This window comes from Amphiura filiformis, chromosome 8 (assembly GCF_039555335.1).
Source record: "Amphiura filiformis chromosome 8, Afil_fr2py, whole genome shotgun sequence".
Taxonomy (NCBI): Eukaryota; Metazoa; Echinodermata; class Ophiuroidea; order Amphilepidida; family Amphiuridae; genus Amphiura; species Amphiura filiformis.
In genome coordinates this window covers 46,487,165-46,513,681 of record NC_092635.1, presented here as the reverse complement: position 1 = coordinate 46,513,681, position 26,517 = coordinate 46,487,165, and the positions used below count along the sequence as shown (strand labels likewise).

Sequence of the window (26,517 nt, the reverse complement as noted above, 5' to 3'; positions counted from 1 at the left end):
ATCCTTTTACATGTTAACTTGGATTTTATTGATAAAATTGAGCTGCAATGATTGTACAGATATGCCACTTGCTGTGGTCAAAATGTCCTGAAAAATGCACTGTTCCCTATCCTTTTGCACATGAAGGGTAGAGCAAAATTGTTAGCAATTTCCTGAAATCAGGAAATTTCCTGAAAAGTGGCATATCTGATTGTACGATTTTCACATGCCTATTTTACTGAAGAGTCATTGTTTGTTTTACATAATATAATATGCTCACTACTCCTTACAAGTATGAATTTATTACATTATCTGGGCCAAATAATTTGTCCCAGACATAATAATAGGGATGCCCACTGTCAATACAGTTTCCACTAGAACGATTTTTCATTCACTGTGTGCGTGGACTCACACACGTATTGTCTATGGAGAAACTGATCGATACAAGAAATCCCAGGCCTGTTAAATGGCGTACATGACTTGTTTTGATCCAAATGTAGGCCTATATCAGGGTGTTTCAAGAAATTCCTGATTCCACCAGAAAACATTAACCAAACTTTTTCCTGTTTGGTCAGTAAATAGAGAGGACCTTCCTTCATGAAGAGATCAACTTTTTTATTGAAAAATTTAATGAGATGAGAACTACAACAGGTTGAAGTGACACCATTCCGTGCATCAGGTGTTCAAACGCAATTATCTCCGAATTTGGAGTGAATCAGACAAGCAAACTTACATACTCGTAAAATTTAACTATTTTTGAAGACAAAATGTGTAGGATGTTAAGAATTTTAAGAATGTTTAAGCCTACCGCGGCCCATCTCAAATCATGCACTTCCCCGTGCACTTCTCACTACCATGTCCATTTCATATGCTACTCATCATGGCTTCCATGCACACTTAGTGTATTGCTCAATGTAGTAAAGATAACCTTTGAGTTGGAGCAAATTTCTCAAAATTGGTAGTGATTAATGTTACCAAACTTATGCCATGATGAAATATAATAATTTTTGAAGATAAAATGTGCTGACCTTAAAAGATTGAACAATGTTTAAGACTACCGCTTTTCATTTGAAATAATGCACTTATTGTTCATCTCCTCTATGGAGATATTTTCCATATGCCATCTATGATCATGCTTGAGGTTTCACCAAACAAACCATGGGTTTTGAGGTCTTATATTTTTTTTTGTATTTTAACAAAATCGATAAAATTTTCAGGATGATCTTATTTTCATGTTGTTTTAAGCAAATATAATGTTCCAGATAAGCTAGTTAATAAATACATTAAGTTGCACTTTCTGTTAGTATTCCTTTTTGGACTTTAACTTTTTAACATGTTCTAGCAGCCCTATATAAAACTGTGACACTCGAAAGGCCATATCTCTGGAATGAAACGTCTGATTAAGATTATTTAAACGCCAAAATGTTTCTTTCATCAATTCCCAGCCAATAAGGTAGGTCTGAATCAATTTAAAAGTACTTCAATTTTTAGTGGACATGCCTAATAATAAAGGAAGCGTGCTGTATCATCTGAACCCCATCATGCTGATCATGTTTTTAATTACACTCTGAATGCCACCTCCTCCGTATCATCTATTCTGAAGTCCCAATCTATGACTAAAATTACATCCCTTATAACCCTTTGAGTTACACATTAGTAATACTACTAAAAAATCTCCACATTTACACCTGCAAACAATAAGTATCACCGTATATACACAGAGCACCCCAAAAATCAACACAAAACTGACAATAATAGTAATATGATAACGACCCAATCACTTGCAAGAGTTCAAAGAGCTTTTGAGCGCACAGAATACACAATAATGAAATAAAAAATCACAGACATTTGCAAATATTGACAAAACTATAATATATGTATGTCCTCAAATATATATAATAAAAGCCACTGCAGGATATAAGGACACTTATTCACTCCACGCACAGTTGCCAGTCACATGCAATAATGTGGTACCTAGTTGAGGATGTTACCATATTGACAATAATAATAATACATCAAATCACACACACTATAAATATCCATGCAGTTGTGCACCTCACAAACCCAAAAAAGACATCATGTAAATAAAAAAATTGTAATAAATGTTGACAATAAATTGACTTCAAGGTTGTGAAACATATTTATGCCAACGTGACACAGAGGTAATCATGTATGATATTCAAGAAATAAGTAACAATCATGTAATTTTACTTAATAATTAACACCTATATGGGTATGGTGAAAAAGACTGTCCCAAAATTACCAAAAACCATTAAAACTTGAAATATAAAATAGAAGACTCCGTATAGAATCTCAATAAACTTGCAATAGGTGTTAAACAATAAATAAGGTTCGTGTGAGTTAATATAAAATATGACTTGTACATAAATAGCAAGCAAAGCAAAGTGCTCTCCTGAGTAAAAACACAGTGTATGTTAATAAACAACATGGCAGACACTACTTCTTGGGAGGCTTTTTTATAAACGCTCTGCGTTCAACATAAAAAGACCAAGTTTTGAGATATTTTCTCAAAATATCAAGATCTATCTCAAGAACCACTGAACCAATACTAGGCTTGTTTGAACTCATTTCAATGCATTTTTTCATGTTTATTCCAAATATGGTCATGAAAATTGACAATTCTGAAATTTTTTGAAATGAAATATTTTTTGAAACTTGTTGTCAGCAGTCGACACCCGTGTGGAGAGAGTTAAGCGCACTACTCCCAAAGTACAAATCAACTGCTCAGTGCCAGAAGTGGGTAAGTGCAATAGCTACCATATATAGCTGCCATGTGTAGAGGAGTACAATATACTGTGTGTAAATTGCCAAATGTTCACAGGGCAGCTATTGCACTTACCCACTTATGGCACTGATCAGTCGAAATGCACTCAGTGTCTAAATGACACAGCAGCTACTGCCTTTTGTTTTTACAGCTCCCAACATAAAAAGCAGCAAATGCATATTATTAACAAATCAGATACTGTGTTTTTATTTAGGAGGGCAGATATATGATATATGTCATCTGCTTCACAAACTGATGTATTTCAAAAGGCTGCCTTATGCGATTTTTATTATCATTGTTATATTTCATTTTGTTATTTTATATTTCCCGCATGCTTCTTTCTATTAATAATGGACATGAGATGGTAATATTGTGATAATACTTCAAAATTAATATGAGAAGTTATTTTACAGTGTATCGCATCACAATTAGATGACATAATAAAAAAATCACACAGTCACAAGGCAGCCTTTTGAGATATGACAGTATGTGAAGCAGATGACGATATATTACAAGCTGGCGAGTTAACTGACATCAAACATCGATGAGAGAGGAGGGGACTGTTAAAAATCACCTTATTGTTCCTGTTACTCCGGCCATCTTGCTGTTTTGCCACATACAAAAAAGTAAATTACTCAATTAAAATATGGCTATAAAAATGCTGTGCTATTTTTTAAGTTGTAAGTTGATTCAAATTGCGATTAAGGCTCTGTTTTAGAAGCCATTGCTAGTTTTCACTGATTTGTTGTGTTATTGTTCTCTCAAATTGCGATTAAGGCTCTGTTTTAGAAGCCATTGCTAGTTTTCACTGCTTAGTTGTGTTATTGTTCACAAAAATTACTTTCAATTTTTTTTCCTTTTCAAAATGCTGTCTTTTCCCTTTCATGCAGGAAGGAATCAAGAGTAAATGAAAAAATATTAAAACTGAGGATACATGGAATCTGGTCACATGGTAAATTCTGATGTCTTGATTAAACATGTGACAATAAACATGTGATTAAACATGTGACATGTAACATGTGATTAAACATGTGAGCACAAAGAAGTTTGAACACATTTGAACTTGTGACCTGAAAATTAATAGAGTTACATCTATCTAATATTGTTGATTTCAAATTTCATACACTTTTTTGTTGAGACGTAAAAATAATTTTCATTGTCATGCACTAATTTTAAACTTAAGGCACGTTACTATAGCTATTCAAAACAACGACTAACCTTCTTGTGCATAATAACATTAAAAAAATGATATCCAAACAAACAAATTAATCTTCAAAAGAAAATCTCTTTAAAGTTGATCTCCAATCGCAAGCGTAACTTTTCATTTTTTATCTCAATAAAACAGGGGTTCTCAACAGGCAGCCCGCATGCCAAATTTGAACCACCATTGATATTTGGCTCTTGACTAGCTCTAGAATGTACAGAAAAACATAAAACTGGCATGTATTTGGCCCCTGCCTTCGAATAATAATATTAATTATACTTAAAGCAGTAACTCAAATTTTAATCATCTTAAAACACAGTATCATGCACTAACATCACTCTATAAAACAACTCCCCTCAAAATAAACTCAATTTGTTGTGCCTCTTTAAATAAAAAATACCATGCCTCCTAACATGAATGATAATATCCAACACATAAACACTTAGTTTAAGGTGACACGGATACAAGGCAGAAAGGAAAGAGGGGCCAAGTTGATTAAGATCACCTTATTATGGTTTCTGGTACTGCGTCCGTCTTGCTGTTGTTTAGCACAGAAAGTAATTAATACATAGTATCGTTTACAATCAAGAGGTGATTATTTGTGCAGAGTGCTAACTTACAGGTGTTTTGTGCATGCATTTTCAGAATACATTCATTGGGCTATACATTTAAAATCCACTCTACCCCTGTGGAAGATTTTGGAAATATCTTTCACATCGGGAGTATGAACACATTAGCAGCTCCATTTGAAACTCACCCTCCCTCAGTGGAAGATTCATGTTCAATTTTTCTCAGAGGGTGTAGTGAAACTCAAATGGAGCTGCCTAATGTGTTCATTCCATTTGAAATTCATACTCCCCTGTGAAACATATTTCCCAAATCTTTACCAGGGGTAGTGTGGATTTTAAATAGAACAGCCCAATTACGCTTTCATTTTTGTCTTTATTATTTTCATACTATATATCTTTTAATCTATTCAAGTAATAATATTCATGCATTGTTATTAACAGTAGCAACAATATTTATAACATGTGCATTTAAAGAAGTTTTCAACAAGTTGATAACTTGAGCAATGAGAGTTCAAGTACCACAAGCCATTAAAATCTTATTTAAGTTGATGAACTTCTTTTTTGTCAAGATTGAAATTAAGCAATATCTATTCATAACACGGTTTAATTAATAATACTATAACACTACTGCATTTGGGAAAATTGTTGGAATAATTAATAATAGTATAACTCTACTGCATTTGGGAAAAATTATTGGAATGAGAGCAACTGGTAATACTACACTACTGTTACTAAATTTACTATACATTTGTCTTTGAACAATCTTAACCTTTTTTTTTGATCTTAGGAAATAATAAATGTTTGACTTACTGAGAGTTCCTTGAGTACACTGTGGTTTGGTTGGTCTGGGAAGAGAGTCCTTATAGCATAGAATCTGTAATCTAAGTATGGTATACCGGAGCCACCAAGGTTGCTGGTAAGTGTCGTCATGTCTGTTTGTAACTCGGCAAAAGCTGGATGAACAGGAAAGAAATGCATAGAATGTGTTAAAAGTTATGATGTAAGGAGAATGTTCATTAGAACTGCGATTTTGAAAAAAAAATCCGGAATACACCCTGCATTTATGGTTAAGATTTGAGATATCATTTGTTTTACAGTTTGTTAATAATGTCAGAATTCCAGGGGTGTGATTCAAAGCTTGTGGAATACCTGAAAGTAGTAGAAAATCCTGAAAAACTGTGTGAAATTGGGCTAAAATACCCCCAAAATGAGCTAAAAATCAATACAATTGGGAAGAATCACACCCCAGGAATTCAGTGATGGTCAGAAGGGTCAGAATTAGGATCAAAGTTTGTTTTAAGGGTTGGGTACAGTGTTAGTGTATGGAGGGTATTCAGAGTTATAATAAAATAAAGTTCTAATAAAAGTTGAAAAAGTGCAGAGCAAAAAAAAAAAAAAACCCTGTGGAAATAATTGCAAATCGAAAATTTATTACTGCATAAGATAGGGCTGTTTTAAATTGTAAAAGTAAATTTGCTTTTTACCTTCTTTACATTCTTGTGCCACCCTGAGTTCTAATGCATCTCTTTGTTGTTCCATTTGTTTCACTAATCTTTCATTCTCTGTGGCTTTGCGATAATAAATCAAAGTGATCAACAGTATGATCATAATGGCCAGTATCGCACCAGCGGTGGCGCCGATCACCAGAACTTGATCTATGGCGTCCCCTTTGTACTGAACATAACCAACGGTGAAATTTAGGTTGCCATGTGTTACCTGTTGAAAGAAAAACAAAATTTAAAAGAATAAATTAGAAAACAACAAGTTATTTTTTGAAGAATGGTTCACAATATTGTGTAACAATCTTAAACATGTATAAGACCGACAGGAAAAGCTTAAAAACCTTAAAATATGTACGTAGCCCAATCACGTCTAATGAGCTATTCCAGTTGATAACCATACACCCCCTATGAAAGACATCACCTTAATCTCCCACACAGGGAGTGTAGATTTCAAATTAAGTCACTCTTTCAGGTAGCCCCATTTGAACGTCACACTCACGTCTTTCATAAGGGGGTGTACTGATTTCAACTGGAATAGCCCTATATGGCAAATTTGATTACTCAAGTTATTCATAATGAGTACAACCCCTGTCCAAAGCTGACATCATTTTTTTCACAAGCACATAAACCCATAAGCAACATTACGTGCTAATGTAACCATGTTTATATAATCCCGTCTTACAAAAACATAATGCACTTAAAAGGGAAAACATTGCAGTGAAAATTATGGATATGATGAAATGATTACGATATATATTTGCATAAAGCTACAAAAACAATCCACAACTACGATAACAAGATTTGCCATATATTTACATACGTGTAAACAAAACACATACATCTATAAATACACATTTCAACATATCATATAGCAACAACAGCTTACAATTCTATTCCTATCCTCTCCTTTTCTCAGTCTCTTTCAGGTCAACTATTATCACCATATTAAATCAGTGGTTGGCTGTAAAATTGGATTACTGCTTCATTTCTATCTCTACATAACTGAATAACTTGAGCATTAAAAAAGCTTGCCTGGGATCAATCTTCAACATTCAGAATAATTGATGATAGCTAGTCACGAAAGAGAAAGGAAAAGAGCATGGGCTGCTTCTTGGTACTTCTATCAAGGGTATGCTTCTTGAGAATTGACTTTATTTTTTAATCTATTTTTTTTTGTTCTACTTGATTTGTGGTGGTGTAATATTTCACACAAATGTTTCATACTGAATAAAGGATGCAACAAATCTTTGGCTGAACTAATGAGAAAAGCTATAAATTGCATCAAACAACATTATCAAATATTTGAATAAGATGAATTAATGGTTTAAGTCCCATTCACAAGGGGAGGGGTGCACCCCCAAATTTGCAAAAGTATTAAAAGTCCCAAAAATCACATTTTGAGAGTAGTGAGCTAAAAAAAACCCTGTTTTTTATGCCTTTTGGTCAAAAAAGCCCATATTTTGGAGAGGTCTACTTTTCTCAAAATCATCCCCTCTGGAAAAAAGGTCTTCATTTTCAAAATCCAAAACCAAAAAAATAATCCTGCGTACGGGTCTGGTTCAAGTATTACACAGCAGCTAGACAACATTGAGATATATTTTTCCACGGTGTAGATTTTAATTAGGCTATGCCAAATGCAGACAAAAACATGTCATGTTTACATTACAATGCACCATCTGATTCGCTGATTAACTCAAGATTATTGCAGAGATAATCTGCTTGGTTTGCTTTGACGTTCAAGTTCAAATTCAATGGCAAAGGGCTATTCCATTTGAATTTCACACTCCCCCCTGTGGAAGATCGAGTTTAAGTCTACCACAGATGAAGTATAAGTTTAAAATATAATAGACAAATAACTTCCATTTGAATTACTAGTTGTGGAAGATGTAGGTAAAGGATAAGGGTTTCAACATATAACTAATTCCATTTATTCCATTTGAAGAACATACTCCCTCTGTGGAAGACTTTTCTTCAATCTTTCACAGTCCTATGACAGATTCCAAATAGAGTAGCCTGGATAACAAAAACAGCTTGCAACACACCACAACATTGAAATATATTCCAGGTCTAGGGTTAGTTAACATTTAAACACTGACAAGTCCATCTTGAGTGACTTATTATTTCCCTTTAATAAAACGTACACACTTATAATTTCTACACCTACAAAATACTTGATAAGGATGAATTTTCACAACAACAGTCCCAATGAAAACAAGACCTGTGCCTCTAGTTGATGACTGGTTAATTACTTGCGCCATGCATTCCAATGATTCAACATCATGAACAGACTTTTTAATTTTCACTTTGAATGTTCTCTCTCATATTATGTTTCAGCACAAAAATGTTACTCTCTAATCAAGCACACTATTACACAGCCGCACTCCTAACATGAAGTGGTTAGTACATAGTAGGTTTCTCTGCATCAGTACCTTAGCAGTCAAGTTAGCTCAATCGATAAGGCGTTCGACTATGGTGCGAGAGGTTGCGAGTTCGAACCCTGGTGGTGCCTAGTATGCTCTCGTGGAAAAATTGAGTTAGCTTGAAATTCCCTTGGACAAGGAACTCACTGCTAATTTGTCTCGTTGTAACCCGTACGAAACTCGGGGAGCTGATCCTGGTTGCGATTGTTATTTGTGGAATGTCTAGGGTGTGCGCTCTTGAAGCAGCAAAGTCCCTGAATTGTTGTTTAATGGTTTATGGAATGATGTGGGGCCATAGTGGTCAGCGACAACCTGTAAAGTGTGCTGAGGCTTGTGGATCAACGTCTAGGCGTTGTGCCTGTGCGTAGCGCACTATAAATCACTGCGCTTTTTTTTTTTTTTTTAGTTACCATCTACACACTAGTAATATACTTGTAATCAAAGTACACAAACTTGATGTTTTAAATACTTAGATCTCAATTGAAAACTCCCAGATCCCCAGATGAAACATATTGCAATTCTTAATACCTCCAATCTAATAGTCATTCATTTAAAATCAGACTTTTTAAACAGATACACACTAAATAAGAAACCCGCTTCCTTTATTGTTTACTCCAAATCAGATCTTATTTTGATTATCAGTTCTACTCAACTCTATCATTTATCAAATTGCAGCAGACTATGTCATATAGCCAGGGACACCACCAAGGTACCACCCTACCCCTGTAAGAACCTGATTGTGTATGCATGGGTAACAGATACAAAACTTAAAATGGAACCAATATGTGGTCCCTTATTAAAAAGTCATAAGCAATAACCCTCATTCGCATATATGGCATAAATTTCTTTTTTTTCATCAGGAGTGGAATGCATATTTCTACTTACCACTACTACAGGATAAGGGTCTCCAGGTCGGCTATCCGGTTTTTTCTTTGGTGCGTCGCAAGTCAAACGTTCCCGATTGAGCAGGATGTTGGTGCAATCTTCCATCCCAACTCGTACGCTCACATCTTTCTCGTTGGAAGCAAGAGTTAGATTCTGGCCCTGCAATGAAATCAAATCAGCAGAAAAATAAATATTCAAGCTTTTAGATGGTGCCACCAAGGATTACAAATCCACTACACATTATAGCTACAGAAACCGTATCAAAATTGCAGCAAATAGGTCAATAGGCTCTTACAGTGAAATACAATCGTCCAATTTGGAAAAAGTATAAATTCAGAAAATGGACCAACTTTGTTTAGGTTATGAACTCTAGAAAATATATGTAAAATGGTTGCTCTGTTAAGCTCAAAATATTTGTGGCACAATATTTATGTGATTTGAAAGAAAACATCATTTTTGTAGGAGGTAACTTTTTCAAAATTAACTCATTATTTTAAAGGTCTACAGCAAAAAGAAATATTTACAAGCATGAAATTTGTGTGAATCCATGTGAATTTTTCATACACACAAACATTTCATGGTTTATAACTTGACAGTATTCATGAATGCCTGTTATATGCAAGTACTTGTATTACATCCTTGCATTTTGTCTTATATTTATGATAACACTTCAAAAGACATAATGAAAAACATTTTTTTTAAATAACTTTTAACAATCTTGAAAAATAACCTACTTTGAATAAATGTTTAGAGAGCCATGTTTTCTGAACTACAAATATGAAATGATGCTGAAAAGAACAATTTTATCTACCAAATTGTATAACACATTTGCCAAAAATATGCCCAAACATTTGTGTAAATGAGCAGAACAATTTGTAACAGGCAACCTGATTGGTTTTCTCATGGCTGCATGAATATTATGACGTGCTTGATAAGATCACGACTGTGGAAAGAATTAGTTGCCTGATGAGGCAAACCAGGATTAGTGAGAATGCTAGCGATTTGACGCTACTCACAACATCAAGGCTACGGGCTGCAAGTTTTACGCTCAACATAATACAAGCACTGACCTATTTTTATGACATATTCAAGGAGAAATTTTAAGCTGGTTAAAATATTTTTCCCATTGTATTAAAACTTGCGTTATTAAGTTTTAAGGAATATAACTTCTTTATAGTAAGGAAGAACGCAAGTGCTTTTAAGCACTGAATCTCCATGTCATCAGTCAATTAAAAGTTTAGAATTGACTTACGACATGGTGATTCAATACTGTTTTGTTTATGCCTTTTCATTAACTCTCTCCACGCGAGTGTTGACAACAGACGACAAGTTTCAATTTTAAAAAGAATTCAATAATTTCAGAATTGTAAATTTTCATGACCATATTTGGAATCAGCATGAATAATGCATTACAATGAGTACAAACAAGCCTCGTATTGGTTCAGTGGTTCTTAAGAGAGCTCTTGATATTTTGAGAAAATATCTCAAAACTTGGGGACTGTTTAAGTTGAAGCCTATGGCTTGCACGCAGAGCAATTAATAGTACTCTGACAGAACTAAAACAGCATTTGAAACTGAAACTCATCAGGTAGCACAGTTCTTTCAAACATGGCCCAAATCAAACTCTTTGTTTGTTTGTTTGTTTGTTTGTTACTATTGTTTACCAATCGTTATTCAATATTACCTCAATTTCTAGATACAAGTATTTCTGTTGGTCGATATTCAACTTGAGCACATCGGTGTCAAATCTCTGGTAGAAAGGGTCCGGATGAATTTCAAAGTTTTGAATCCCAACCACATCAGACATGGTGGTATAGTTGGTGAGGCCGCCCAACACAAACCCGTAGTCGTCTTTGTTGATTTCGTAAGGTGGTTTACGAGGACTGCTGGATACGTCTGGCGTTGGACAGAGCATCATGGTGGGTTTTCTCACTTCACACGGCTGTTGGTTATTACAAAATAGACACAAAATGTCATTAACTGCTACTACTTTACTAATAATAAATATTTTTAACTAGCATATTTTGTTGATACCAATAGTTACCGGTTTTGCTTACTGTATACACAGCCCTAGCAGCATTAAATGTTCCAAACATTAACTTATCAAGGGGACCAATTTCTGACTGTGTTGAATAAGACTTGTGAATCTCTAAATAAGTAAGTCAGTCAGACTTCATCTTTAAGTGGATCCACACATATTCAGATCACTTCATCCACCACAATTTTGATGAAGAAGATAAACTATCTTTTAAAACAACTGCCTTACAATATTGCTGATATCACAGTTTATTACTTCCTTTCATTTCATTTTATTTAGGATTCAAACCAAGGATAAAAAACACAGAAATGAATAAATAAAAGCACACTTATTTCCACTGTGGTCCTTGATTAAAAGTTAAGCATGTTAAAACGTTTTGCTTTTAATAAGTATGTCAGTCCCACAGTTTAAAAGTTTGACTTAAGACTAGAATGTTATGTAAGATATCAAACTTCCTATGTGAAGTAAAAAGTAGTGCAGTATGACCTAGATAGATGAGTGATTTCTCCTTAATGTTTTTCCTTCGGCAATTTGGTTCACTTTTGTTGACCAAATCCCTACAAATTAAGCCACCACTTCACAGTCCCGGCAGTCATCAGAAAATCATGCCCCGTGCAGCTCTTTCCAGACGGAACTCCTCGGTTAAATTGACCATCATCAGGCCTAATAAATATGTGATAATTAACAACTGTGTGGAATAGCAATTAAACTTACGCTGATATAATCCCGCTTGTCTACTGAGAACACCATCTTGGGGAATTGCACCAGATCAAGACCAGTGCCATCCACGGATATTGTCAAACCACCACTGAAAATAACAACAGATGTGGAGGGGGAAAAATAACAATCAATAAAGAATGTGATCATATGAAAACAGACATCGGCTAGGACAATCATCTCATATTTTTTCTGTCCTAATTTTAAGGAAATGAGACATAACACATCTGTAGGATACATCATGTGGGCAGGGAAGGGTGGAGTCTGGCCGATAGATCTCATTCTTAATTTGGATCAAATGACATTTAATTGACTGTGGTCTTCAAACTGTTATCTGTGACTGAATTGGGCTATTCCAGTTGAAATGCATACACCCCTATGGATAACCATAATCTCCCACACAGGGGGTATAGATTATAGATTTCAAAGGGAATCACAAGTAAGGTAACCCCAATTGAAATTCACACTCCTTGTGTGGAACATTAAGGTAATGTCTGTAATAGAGGGTGTATGGATTTCAATTGGAATAGCCATACAGAATAGCCGATTCTTACTATGATTTGATGCAGAACAAATTATCTTTTATTAATACGTGAAGCAATCAAATAAAGTACATGTACTATTAATGTTCTAATTTAGGAGCTCTCAACTTTGTTTGACCACTACACAAATTTTTGGAAGTCAGACCACTTGTCGCTCCATGTTAATGAATTATCATGGAAGAAGGCTGATGATTGTCAAATGAAATTACTAGCAACAAATCTATTTTAAGTGTGATGAAAACATTCAAAAGACATGTGATGTTTCTTTTTATGTTGTTCTTCATATTTAATGAAATCCGGCCTTGTTCTGACTTAAAACACTAATATCATCACCTTGTCTGTTTTTGTTTGTTCTGTTTTGTTTACTTTTAATTTGCTGTAAGTTGAATCCAACCCTAACTGAACATAAAACCATATGTTCCTTTTTTGGTTCTATGGATTGTTTCTAGTGTTCTTCCTGACAATATAATTTGTTATTCTTTCTGGATTTGATGCTGGCTAACACTTCCTGTGAGAGTCAAGCGGTCAGGATTAAATGGACCTAATTCTTTTTTTAATCCATGTTATCATGATGATGAAAAAGAATTCAAATTTTTAAAATTTAAATCTACATTTTGCCATAATCTGACAACTGAGAACTAACAAAACCACAAGATCTCACTTTTAACCCAATGAGAACTACCTGCTGATTGGACAAAAAGAAGTTTTCATTATCAAGTGGACCAATCAACATAATTGTTAGAATTCACCACACAAAAAAATTGGGGTGAATTATTTTATTTGCAAAGCTCCATTCTGATTAGTGATTAAAATGAAGATATCATGTAATTGACCAATCAGAAGCAATGTTAGATTGGCAGGTAGTGCTCAGGGAGTTAAGCAAGTTTGTAAGACAAGGCTTCATAAAGTAGAACGAGGTTGTTTTGTATTCTTTCCAACTAAAATGGTCTCAATGATGTGTGAAACCAGAAGTAGCAACCGTGGCTGAATTTATTTAACGGCTGCATCATTTCTGGGCAGGTGACCGTTTAGCAGCAGCAGTATTCCCACAACATGCAGTATTGCAACAACATGCATTACTAGCCCAATTGAGGTAGTTTAAAATGGCTTGTTGCGCCTCAGGAAAATCAGGTTTTCACCAAAATTGGGTTAATTTTAACATTTTTGATGGTTATTTACTTTAATTTTACAAATTTTCATAAATTTATTTGTAGCCGAAGTGCTAAATTACAATTTTCCAGGTGTTTTATAACCACTTGATGTTGAAGTACGGGACGTGTAACAAATCACATGACCGCCCACCCAATTTAGTAAGTTTTTTTTACCAAAAAACCATCCAAATACCCTTTTCCTTTGATTTGAATTTGGGCTACTTGAGCGCCGTCTGCTGCCGCCTTGGCATGGGTGCATGCCGCACCTTTTGGTCAGAAGAAAACTTCTGGCAGGCAACCCTGTTTTAGCAGGTACACTTGGGAACTAGTAATGTAAGTCAATATTACCTTCTAAAGAACTAAGTTAATAATGTCAAATGCATAATTGATGCCGCAGACAACATCTTCAACAATAATGAATAATGGATTATCATTTCGTTAAAAGTAGGGAATTAAGAAGTAAGAAGAGGCCATAAAGGAAAGAACAAGTGAGTAATTTTCTAAAAAGCTTCATACTTGATGGATTTGATCAACATTGTCACAACCGAAAGCGTTGATTTATTTTGTCAGAGCAAAAACAATCATCTTTACCCAAGTATCATATATTATTGAGGAGGCTTTTAGTAATAATAAATGTCAAGTATGTGAAAAACAAACCGAAAGCAATGGTCGCCATGGAAATATGCTATTAATGTACTAAACTTAGGTGACTTTTCAGAAAATTTGAGGACGAATAATCCTATTAGAATGACAAAGCTGCCACTTGGAAGCTTAAGGATATGACATAAATAACAAGCAACTTGGGAAAACAGAGAATTCAATATTGACTCACACAGATACAGATACCCTTGACCTCGTAACCATGTTTGATGGGTCTGTGTGAACACAGCACGTATGACTCAAAGGTGATAACTCAATCGGGTTCCAATTTACACAATTGCACATTCATATCACATCCACTTTGGCCATGGTCAGTGTATTGTTTCCAGCAGCATTTTAGCATGGAAGTAAGAGACATGATTTCAGCATCGCAATTTTGAAAAATGAATAAAATCTGCAATTTCAGAGTGATAGGATTCTCTTTTTGTCTAGATCCAAAGCGTAAACGCATCTTGTTTTATTATATCAAGCATCAAAACATTCTGGCTCTTCCTCCTATATTCCAAACTTATTTTGTTGTTGTTAATGCTGATTGGCTTCTTGGTCAGGTCTACACTGATAAGCAAATAGCTTTTAACTGACTTCGCTAGGAATGAACTAGTAACAAAAAAGAAATCAATATTACTGGAGAGTTGTTTTACATTATTTAGTGCGGCCATTTTGACTTTCGATCTGTGGTGATGTCCCATATAGTATTGCATTCCTTACCTTAAAATCGACTTAAACCTATCAAATCCGGTAATGGTTGGGTTAGGACTGTACAGATATTCTACGCTTTTAGGTGCATGTACGGTACCCTGGTCAAAGTTCATACTGAAGCTGCCATTGCTTCCTGAAGAAGCAGGTGATGTGATGCACACAGCTTCATTTTCGGTTAGACTAGAGAAAAAAAGAAGAGAAAGAAAATACATCAATTTATGATGAAAACATCTACAAACAGCCCAATGAGCAAATGTGACATGATCAAGGGGAATGAGTCACATGTCGGCCCTGGTCGAAAATGAGTTTTACACATGTTTCTAAAGAGGACATTTAGAGCTTTCAGAAACTGAAAACCCCATGTTGATACGACTTTTCTTTCTGAAGTTACGCCAATTTATCAATCGCTGAAAACAGTATAAAACAAAAGAATTTTAACACTTTCTTTGCTAATATCTCAAAATCAATATTAGCGACATCCGACTCATTTCCCTTGATCGTGTCACAAATATGATCTCATATCTGATGCCAAAGTTGAATAACCTCCTTCAACAAGCAAACAAACTCAAAGGTTGGCCTCAAGATAAGTTGAAGAGTATAAGTTTTTGTACCTTCAATACATTCAAAGCTCATTCTATGCATGTAGAAACCTATTGGGATTCAAGAACTGCGCACCGACAGATGAGTATGTTTGTGTGCTTGTCAAAATGATCTCATCTCTGATGGCAACGTTCAACAACCTACATTTAAAGCATATAAACTCATTGACTTCAAGTTGTAGAGGATGAGTTTTCGTACCCAAGACACTCAAAGGTCATAATATGTGACACGATCTGGTCCATGGGGGCCAAAGGAAAAAAAAAAAAAAAATGAGTTACTGTAATTATTACATTATATATACAATAGGCTATCCTTTACTGAAAACACCAAAGGTCCAGCATACTTGGTTCTAAAGTTATGAAGTTTTTTGATGTCTATTCTCTTATGTATTTTATTGTTTTTTACTCCATATTTATCTTTATCTCAGTTTCAAATTTGCGCCTTTGGCCCCATGGACCAGATCGTGTCACATATGCATGTAGAAGCCTATTGGGGTTAAAGAACTGTGTACCGACAGATGAGCATGTTTGAGATTCTAGTGTATAAATCAAGTGTATACCTATGCTTATGGAGATTTCAAAGTGGGAGCTCACTGCCCGAGTATAACCTTTCAATTTGGTTTACATGTCTCAGCAGTTGTTCTCAATCTCATTAATTCCTATTCCTCAGACATGTGCTTTATCTCTTAAGAAAACTTATAAAAGCTACATAGGAAACATCGTGATCGAAACTTCTTCTTTCTTGCCTTATTTTTTTTACAGAAGGGGAACGAACAAGAAAAACAACACGGTGTTTAATTTTCTGGCTTGCATCTGATGATTGCGATGCGCAGACGATAAGTGTGTGGCAGAACAAAGTGGAGTGTACAAAATTATTATCTACTGAACTGTAAAATTCAGTTCAGTTTTATTTTGTCGAACTATAGCAGACGATAATGTAAGGCAGGACTTATAAGCCTGCATGGGAAATGTCACGATTGAAACATCTTTTTTCTCATGAAAAGGGGGAGGAACAAGAAAAACAACAAATTGCTTAATTTTCTGTCTTACATCTAATGATTACGTATGATGCGCAAACAATAAATGCGAGGCAGACAAATTAGACTGACGCCCTCATTCGTCAACGTTCTTGACAACTGAGAAACTTATGTCAGACTTGCTACCAGCATCTGATGGTCTGACATTGCGCAGCCGTGTCCGAGATTGTGTCCAAATTAACCCTTTGATTGCGTTTGTTTTTGCGCAGTTGTAAACGCCAAAGAATTCAGTCTACAGAACAATGTTGAAGTGTACACAATTATTATCTACAAGGGAGCGATCCTGTTCTCAAACTAGGCTAATAAGCACATCTTTCTTAACTCGGGTAATAAAATTCTGCTAATGGTAAGCTAATAAGAACAAACCAGTTAATTTTATATGAGATTACCGGATAGCCTAGTTCCATTAACTATAGATCACCACTGCGGTGGTGATGATCTATTTCAAAATGCACTGTCCTGAATTACCACTAAGCTGCCCAGGGGCAATTTGGCAAGAATTAGCAATGCTGGACAGGATTGACTTTTTTTATGATCTTCATCAATTTTGAGTAACTTGAGCTGTATCATGGTCAAATTTGACCAGTCATCAAATAATGCTTATTACACTTGTATTTTGTGATATGATGTGAGTGGTAAAATCTGACGGTAAAACAAATGTATGATAATATAAATTACAATGACTCTTCCAATATGGAATTTCCCATGCTGGTTTAAAACTTTCTCCACTTAATGAAGAGGGAATTGCCAAAAGTAATCCATTAACCCCATGAGAACTACCTGCCTATTGGTCAAAAAGGAGTTTTCATTATCACTTGGACCAATCAGCAATATTGTTAGAATAATTTCACCATGAAAAAAATAGGGGTGAATTATTTGCAAAACTCCATTCTGATTGGTGATTAAAATGAAGTAACTGACCAATTACAGGTAATGTTAGATCAGCAGGTAGTGCTCCGAGGGTGAACTGACTGAACAGCAAATTGATTAATAATACCCAATATTACCCAATTCTTTAAACAAACAGAATAAAGAAATTAATGAATTGGCCAGAATGAAGTATTTTGAATTGTTTTTCTGTACAGGGAGAACTGTTACTCCAAATAGTCTGATTCCTAAATTTTGTCTATGAACATTTGTTTCAATAAAAATTACAGAAGAGAGGAAAAAATTCTGCAGTGTTGTAATAAAATTAAAAAATATATCATGACCATGTTTGAACTTAAAATTCACATGTGATGAAACTGATTTCACATAAGATTCTGAACTAATTTGAGTAAGTAAATAAAAAACTGCAAACAAATAGTATGAGTGTTTTACTCAAGTACATATCTTGATCAAACAGACATGTTCCAACTCATCTAAATACACATAATAGAATTAATTTTTTTCAAAAAAGTCATGATACGGGAAAAAAATTAAATTGGCAACAGATCTGTTAATAAAACAAAATCCGCACTTGAGTTCCAATGGTAAGACGTTAGTTAGCACTTCTTATGTTCTTGGGAAAATGTGTAAGGTTGTTGAAAAAAATGGCTGCCACATACTTTTTTCTTAAATTAAAAATGCTCCAGGAATACATTAACTTTAATCAAACATTTACAAGTAATAATGTATTAAAACAGTTTGTTCTAACTTGTGAAAAAAAATGTGGGAATACTTAAGAACCACAACATTGACAAATCTAATTTAATATGTGTGACATATATTTTATTACTGTAAGGCAGCTTTATCTAAACATAGCATACAAAAATGCATATTACTGAAGTGCGGTTTCAAAGCACCTTCACAAATCGGTAATACAAATGCATCGGGGGACCTATTGATGATATTAAGTACATAAAATCACCCATATATAATCATTCAATCTTCTTTTTCTATCTCTACTACTGCTGCATTTTTAAAACTCCTTATAAAACCCAACAAGTAAGAGAGAAAGATTTTTTTTGCTCACCTGATAATGTCGCATGATTTGCCAGCCACCATGGCAGATATAGAGCTTCCTGCATTCAAATTTGCACCTTTGATTGTCACTTTGGTTCCACCCGATGCTGGACCCTCGTTGGGGGAAATGGAAGTGATGGTAGGAATCTGAAATTATGCCGTAAACGAGAAGAGGAGTTAAAATCGCAGGTGGGATGATATTGTTATTTTCTTCATCTTTTCTGTTTTTATAACAAGATCTTGAGTGGATATTACATTGACATAAGCTGCAGATCTGAATTTTCAGTTTGATTTTGATAAATGTCAGAATTTTCTTTCTTCCTCTGCTATATTTAGCAGAGTTCAGATGCATAAACGATAAATACCATTTTACAAAATCAAGATATTGCCACCAACATGTTGCTGGCTTCAAATTGACACCCTACTTAAAAGCCTATTCAGTAACTTGCTCATTCGGAGGATTGTAAAAATCATCAATATTCAGATTTTGGCACATTTGTTAGTGTCATAGATGTGCTAACATAGCCTACTAGTGGTTAAGCTGAAAGCTGTGCATTAAAGACAAAATAAGACATTTTACATAAATCTGTAAAACTATGTGTATTTGAATGGGGTTGTTTTCCTTGTTTTTTTACCAAAGGTTTCATTTCAAAAATACCTAATGACAATTTTAATGACCTATTCTTTAGAAACTTTATAAACAATTTATTTTTTATGCTTTCGTTGGGATCACTGAATAAGTCTTCAAACAGATATGTCGGTTTTTGCATCTGAACATTTCATTTGATAAATAAATTCTTCTTTTATATCATATTTTTATATTTCTTATCATTTTGTTTTATCTTTCCACTACATTACCATTCACCCTGACCTTAAGCATGAAATTTGCACTTTCCTATTCTCTTGAAAAGCCTGCTCATTCTTCTGGAAAACAACCTTCTTAATGGCTGTCTTATATCAAGCCAACTCTTACATATCATTTGAAACTTTAAAACCTGCAGCCTTACATCTTTTTACGACAGTAGAACACGGATTAGGCCAATAGAAATCCACACACCCCCTATGGAAGACATGATCTTCCACACAGGGAGTGTGAATTTCAAATGGAGTTACCTGAATGGGTGACTGTTTGAAATCTACACCCCCTGTATGGGAGATTAAGGTCATGTCTTCCATAGGGGGTGTATGGATTTGAAAACCTATTGTAATCTCTCTATTGTGCATTTCAAAAACTTTTTTTTATCAAGAGCAAAACGTGGCACTGCCAATTAAATGTTTGTTGCGCATCATTTCACTTGGAAATTGAGAGTAAAAGAATATTATAACATTCAACACTGCATCTACGAGTTCAACATATGGCAACCAATGTAGTGCAATATACATGATGTCTCCAGTGATCAACTGCATAACATGGTTCAACAATTTCATTTTTATTCATATAAATTTTACTAACACATACATTTAAAAAATCCTAACAATAATTCAAACTTAGAAAATAAAGCCCAAGCCTCCTTGTTCAAAAGTATTTCTATTTATAACGCTCTTATCACACAATTTTGCAAATTTGATGCGAGACAAAATCAGGGCAATGCTTTGACCAACTACTCAACACGGTGAATCTAAGCATACGAGTAGGTTTAGACATCTGAGTTGCTCCTCTCTGGTCTCTTGATAGTTGGGACTTATAATCGGATGATCGGCATGTAATAGGACATCACAGATATAAGGATAAAAATATGTCACCCTGATAATCCCGACCCATATTTGGTACATCTATGTTGGGATGATTTTATGGATGGGACCGCTTACCACATAATCAAACTTGTCCACAGATCGAGCCAGGAGCCGTTTGTCTCCAATCTCAATCTCGATAATACCAGCCTTCGCCTTTTTGGTTCCAGTACCGGATGTCTTGCATACAACCCTAATAGGATGTTAAGGACAAGGAAAAAAACACAGATTAATTTCTATTTGTTTTAAAACAAAAAAGTAGCAAGATAAAGGTGATTTAGTTTGATGAATGCAAATCTTAGCACACATGATATTATCTCTTGTTGATTTGGTACTCAAATATCTCTGGTCCCATGATGATATCGATACCACTGAGACTGCCAAAAGTGAATGAAATTTTCTGACTCATTTGGTATGCTCTGATGGTCGGGCTATTCCTGTTGAAATCCTTACACCTATGGATGAAAAAACCTTAATCTCCCACATGTATATTTCAAATGCAGTCACCCATTCTGGTAACCCCATTTGAAATTCACACTCTGTGTGGAAGATTGGGGTCTTGTCTCAAGGGGCGTATGGATTTCAACTGGAATAGCACATTTTTACATAATCGCAAAATACCTGCCATGATCCAGCTGGGGTCTTTACCTTTTACGGAAAAAAATTGCTCTTTTTATTGCAATTTTGAACAAATTGACACACATTTTGTTTGAACACAAAGTACACATTAGTTGGTAAATATGACTACTTAAAGCTGTTATACCCAAATTATGTGTTAAATTACACCAGCGTTCTTTAAAGATGAAGAGATTAAACATTATCCAAAATTGATCATAAAATAGGAAATAACAGCGAAAAAATTGACTGATAACGATGCCAATCTTGCTTTAACAACCATAACACATCACTTATGAGTAACTTTTTGATTCATAAACCTCGCATGCATAGGATAATATGCTTTTATTATTTTGAAGTCATATCATAGTTTCAATTATTTTTCGGAGAGATTCTACCTCCTGTTGCATGGGCTATAACTTTACTCCAATCAAATTGACTTACTGTGATGCGGTTTGGTAAAGTTCCACGATCTGCGTGCACGGTAAATCTGCCACTGTAATGGACCTGATATCTGAGGTGCTCTGCCCCAGGTTCACACCCCGAATGGTTAGATTGGTACCGCCTTCGATATGGCCTGCTCTTGGCTCAAACTGCAGAAGATACAGAAAAAGATACATAAAGTTAGGTGAGGATTTAAAGTCTTTGCAAGTTATATGACAAAAGCAGGCTAATTGTAATATTGGGCTATTCCAGTTTAAATCGACACACCTGCTGTGGAAAACATGATCTAAATCTCCCACACAGGGGTGAAGTCACCCAGTTAGGTAACCCCACTTGAAATTCACACTACCTGTGCTGAAGATTAAGGTCATGTCTTCCATAGGGGGTGTATGGATTTCAACTAGAATAGCCCATAGTCCATTCTTAGTATTAAACACATTACATGGGAACAGAGGGATATATATATTGTTATAATCACATGCAACGACAATTTTCATTGCAAACAAATTTGTTTTTGTAAAAGATGACCAAGTACAGCTTAGGTGATACCCAAGCGATGAGATCTGTTAAGAGGGCGCTGTTGATGACATTATGCGATTCCTCGCAGGACACCATTACGAGTGGAGAGGAAGAATTCCAGGAAGCCATTTATCTTGTAATGGCCAAACGGTCCAATCCACCTGGGTACAAATGACCTCTACATCGCATATAATATAAAACAAACAGCTTATGCAAATGTAAGCGTTTGTGCATCTTGCCTCCATTTCCCATTCTCTGTAATCTTTACCTGATGTTAATTTATTTATCAACCTAGTGTTTTATCATTACTCAAGAGTCCAACCACCACATGGACAAATGTACAAATCACATTGAGCGGCTTGTTTTTTGCGATATTTGTCCCGACTCATATTACTCTGCATTATTGAAACCGCACCGATATATTTATGCATTATGCAGCGTTGTACAAAGGTGCTGGGATTCTGTCCCAAGCTCTTGGATCTTCTTTTGCGTAAGTAACAAAATTAGCCAGGCATCAGACTGTAATGAGACACTGCGAGCTTCGCTAGTAAGAAATTAACTATGGTCAATTTCCTGTCCATACAAACCAGATGGTGGCATTCACTGCTGAATTCAGCAGGCTTGTATTGCTTTGAAATCAGACCTGTAGATCCCTTTGGGAGGTGTTTAGCGGTGCATATTTTATTATCAACTACAGTATCTATAGGCATGATCAGATACGTCTTGATGAAACCTACATTTACTGCTATTAGTCTGGGAGTGATGTCCAGTTAAAGAAGACAATCTGATGGTCAAATATGAAACAAGATTCTTGCTTTTGAAATTGATACACAATTATTTAACATTTTGTCAGACAGACAGACATTATGTGTGTACGCATAAAATACCTTTTGATATCTTGAAAGGAAAGCTAAATATTTTCACGAGTTTATCATATTGTATATTGGGGAAAATATAACCAAAGTAGCATGGAAAAAATGAATAATATAATAATACAAAAAACAATTGTTTCAAAGCGAATCCCTTTAGATCATTAAGTTCTTGATGAAATTATCATAGTAATAATCATTAAAGCATTAGAGCATGAACTCACTTTTTATATGGAAACAGTGGAACAATTTCATAAATAATAAGGCAGTTCCCTCTGATAATGATGATATGCATGATAAGCGTACACTCTGGAGTCAATTTTTAATGATTATTTGCTTGCAAGTTGAGTTTAAAAAGTTACTTTAAAAGTACAAATTTTCATGCTGCATTTATTTGGCGCTTTTAGCTTTACAAGCTGCTACTTTGAAAATTACAATGTGTGAATATATATTCCTTTATAGGTTAATGTAAGGAAATTTAGAATCGCACATTTAAAAACAAGGGAAACAGTTCAAAACTGGCAAGGTACGAAACATTTATGGCGCGAAAATTTCCACATTTACAGTATTTCTTTTATTTCTCATTCTTGTGATGCATCCAAATGATGCACAATTCTAATCTGCTATTCCTGTTGACATCCACACACCCCCCTATGGAGGACATAACTTAAATCTCCCACACAGAGGATGTAGATTTCAAATGGAGTCACCCATTCACCCATTTTGAATTCACACTCCCTGTGTGGAAGATTAAAAGTCATGTCTTCCATAAAGGGGTGTATGGATTTCAACTGGAACAGCCCAAGTCACATTCTTCATTGAATAATTTACCCCTTGCAAACAAGCTTCTACTCACTCACACCGGTTAAAAAAATTAACACACCTTATCACAAAAACCCTTTCTGAATCATGTTATTCTTTCATCATTAAGACAAGCACTCACTAGTCAACTTGATCGCATAGTTAAATAATTAATAATGATCCAATTCTAAAACTGGGTCTACCATCCGTTCGTCGACCACATGGATTTAGCCTAATTGTAATGCATTTGAGCTAAGGCTTGGTAGACACACTCAAGCTTTTCTCCCATTCAATTAATTATTCACTTCATCCCTTTGTATCGCTTTATTCCATGTGTTTCTATGTAGTGTGAAGCATGATGCGTGACACCCGTCTCTACTTTGAGTAATTTAATATATCGTATCTAGTTTGTGCTCAACCATTCTAGTGTTGATTTCATTTAGTAAGGTGTGCAATGCTTCTTTGCTTTGCATGCATGCATTGTTTACCTAAACTGATATGCCATAATGTTGCTAAAACCCATGTAGTTGGCAGAAGTCGGAACACTTGATAAGTTACAGATTAGAGGCCTATGGGTTGGGTTAAGCCTACTGGTTCAAATCCTTGTGTGGAACATATTGGTTCATTACATCTGGTACTCAATACTCTCTTCAATTGTACTTCTTATGACCCACCATAGCATGTATTTACATTTTACGAGCTTCTAGCAAAGTCGAATAATGACATTCAGTTTTAGTTATCGGATCATTAACATTCAATTTTGAAACTTCTCTTGAGTAACTTTCAACAAATGGTTATGGTGTCTGTATAACAAGATCTCCAAGTAGCTATTAAGGTGTGATACCATGAAGCAAATTGAGTCTAAAGTCGCAAAAACTGCATGATTCAAAGATATGGCCAAAACCAACATCATGATATTTTGTTTTTTATCACTTAACAGACCCTAAAAACTTCTCACAACTCAAAATATTAATCAACTTAATGTCTTTCAGCAAAACGTAGTGTGACTAACATGTAATTTAACAATGTGATTAAAGTCAAAACGAAATATAGACGACATTCGACTCATTTCACTCGATTCTGAATTTCCATCACATATTTTGCCTCCTCCATAAAGATGGGATTTCTTGTGCAACATTCATGGATAGGTGTTGTCTGCACATACATATTTGCAGGCTTTGTTTATATCTTTTACGAGGCAATAACAAGTCTAATAGATCCACTATAAAAGACAGAGACAGTCTATGCAGGTGGTTGGTAAACAACATTTTAACCTGAGGGGTAAGGCAAGGCAATACTAAGTTACATGGCTTTCTTATGTAAATTTCTTCGAATTAAGGGTCAATGCTAAATATATATAGATATATATATATATCCTTAATATAGAGTATAGAAAAAAAATCAAATGTAAGTAAACTGACATTTTGATTATTTACCAAGCAATCGGAAGTTATGTTTTTGGTTGTTAGCACACATGCATACGTCAAACTTTTGCCTTATATTTCCCTGATATTTTAGGCACGTTCAGAATTGGTCAGGCTTGGCCGCTTTCTCCTTAACACCCGCACACGATACTGCGGGGTCCCCAAAGAACACAACAGGCATTGAGTTTCACAAACGCTAATACTGGCTAATGACTCTAGAGCACAAGGATGCGTCCAAGCAGAGCCGAGCACAAGAGGATCCATCCTAGCTCTCAGATGGGTAAACAAATAATTGTTCCTTGACTCTTATTCCCCATCACATAACAATTTAAGTATATCAAATATGATATTTGAGCTACCCAGGTACATGTCAATTTGTCAAATTATGCATGGAGAAGCGGCAGGAGTTCAAGCCGTTATTACTGACACACGGCTCAACTTCAAGCGGCTTAACTCCGCGACAGCTCGCGTAATCATTAGTTTTCAATTTTCTCAAATCAAAAAGTGATGAAACACAACTTAATTCCTTGCTATCGATACTGTAGGGAAACAAAGTTGATTGATGGTGACAGGTAGAGGACTCTAAGAGAAAACTTAGCGAAAGGTAAACTAGAATAATTAACCGATAGTGTACTCGACTTGATACAAGTATCTCCTTTTCTAATCTCCCTAAATAAAAGAATAAGTCTGTGTCATTCAAAATGCATGAAACTCTATCACCATTCTACGGACCAGAGCCGTGCCTTCCAGTCTTGGATCGATCATATTCCCCGTGTCTTGACCACTGGGAAAACATATGTGAATTGGTTCAGTCAGTGAGCAGTAGATCACAAGCTATGTAATAATACTATGTTCTGGCTATGCCGCTGACAACATTCATCAAATCTCATTTTTGAGCCGGTAGCGAGATTAAGCTAGCGAGCTAGTGGCAAACAGATGGCTGGCTTTCTTACCGTATGTGCAGCTTTGTGACTGACTGTGTGTGGATACAACAAAATCAAGCTTCTTGCAGTCAATGTTTAACGTTTGAATACATGTGGGCGAGTACATTTTTACAATTTAATCGTTTTGTGAGTTGTGGTATATTGTATGCATTGCATTATTTTGTTTGTTCATCAAGTGAATATTAATGCAAGAATTTTATTGACTGCAACACAATAAAAATATAATTTTTATATTATCAACACATGTTCAATACAGCAAAAGACATAAAAAGTAAGCATTGTTTGCTATCAGTTATTACTTTATTGCAATCTCTCCCATACAACTATAAAGATCTTCTGTTGCCATCCAAAATTGACTAATTGCTTGAAAATTACTGCAATATGATAATACCAATACCAATAATAATATCAATCAAATAATAAACCACCAACATATATG

The 26,517-nt window shown here is 35.1% G+C and overlaps 1 protein-coding gene across 1 annotated transcript in view; it reads right to left on the bottom strand.

The window, feature by feature from the left end:
- LOC140159578 (plexin-A2-like) overlaps nucleotides 1–26,517 on the bottom strand; it is a 348,956-nt gene that overhangs the window by 23,412 nt on the left and 299,027 nt on the right. Inside the window, 9 exon segments of the mRNA XM_072183069.1 lie at nucleotides 5,348–5,490; nucleotides 6,022–6,253; nucleotides 9,345–9,503; nucleotides 11,029–11,286; nucleotides 12,097–12,190; nucleotides 15,161–15,331; nucleotides 18,742–18,878; nucleotides 20,541–20,655; nucleotides 21,522–21,670. Of these exon segments, the coding sequence (XP_072039170.1) occupies nucleotides 5,348–5,490; nucleotides 6,022–6,253; nucleotides 9,345–9,503; nucleotides 11,029–11,286; nucleotides 12,097–12,190; nucleotides 15,161–15,331; nucleotides 18,742–18,878; nucleotides 20,541–20,655; nucleotides 21,522–21,670 (1,458 nt within the window).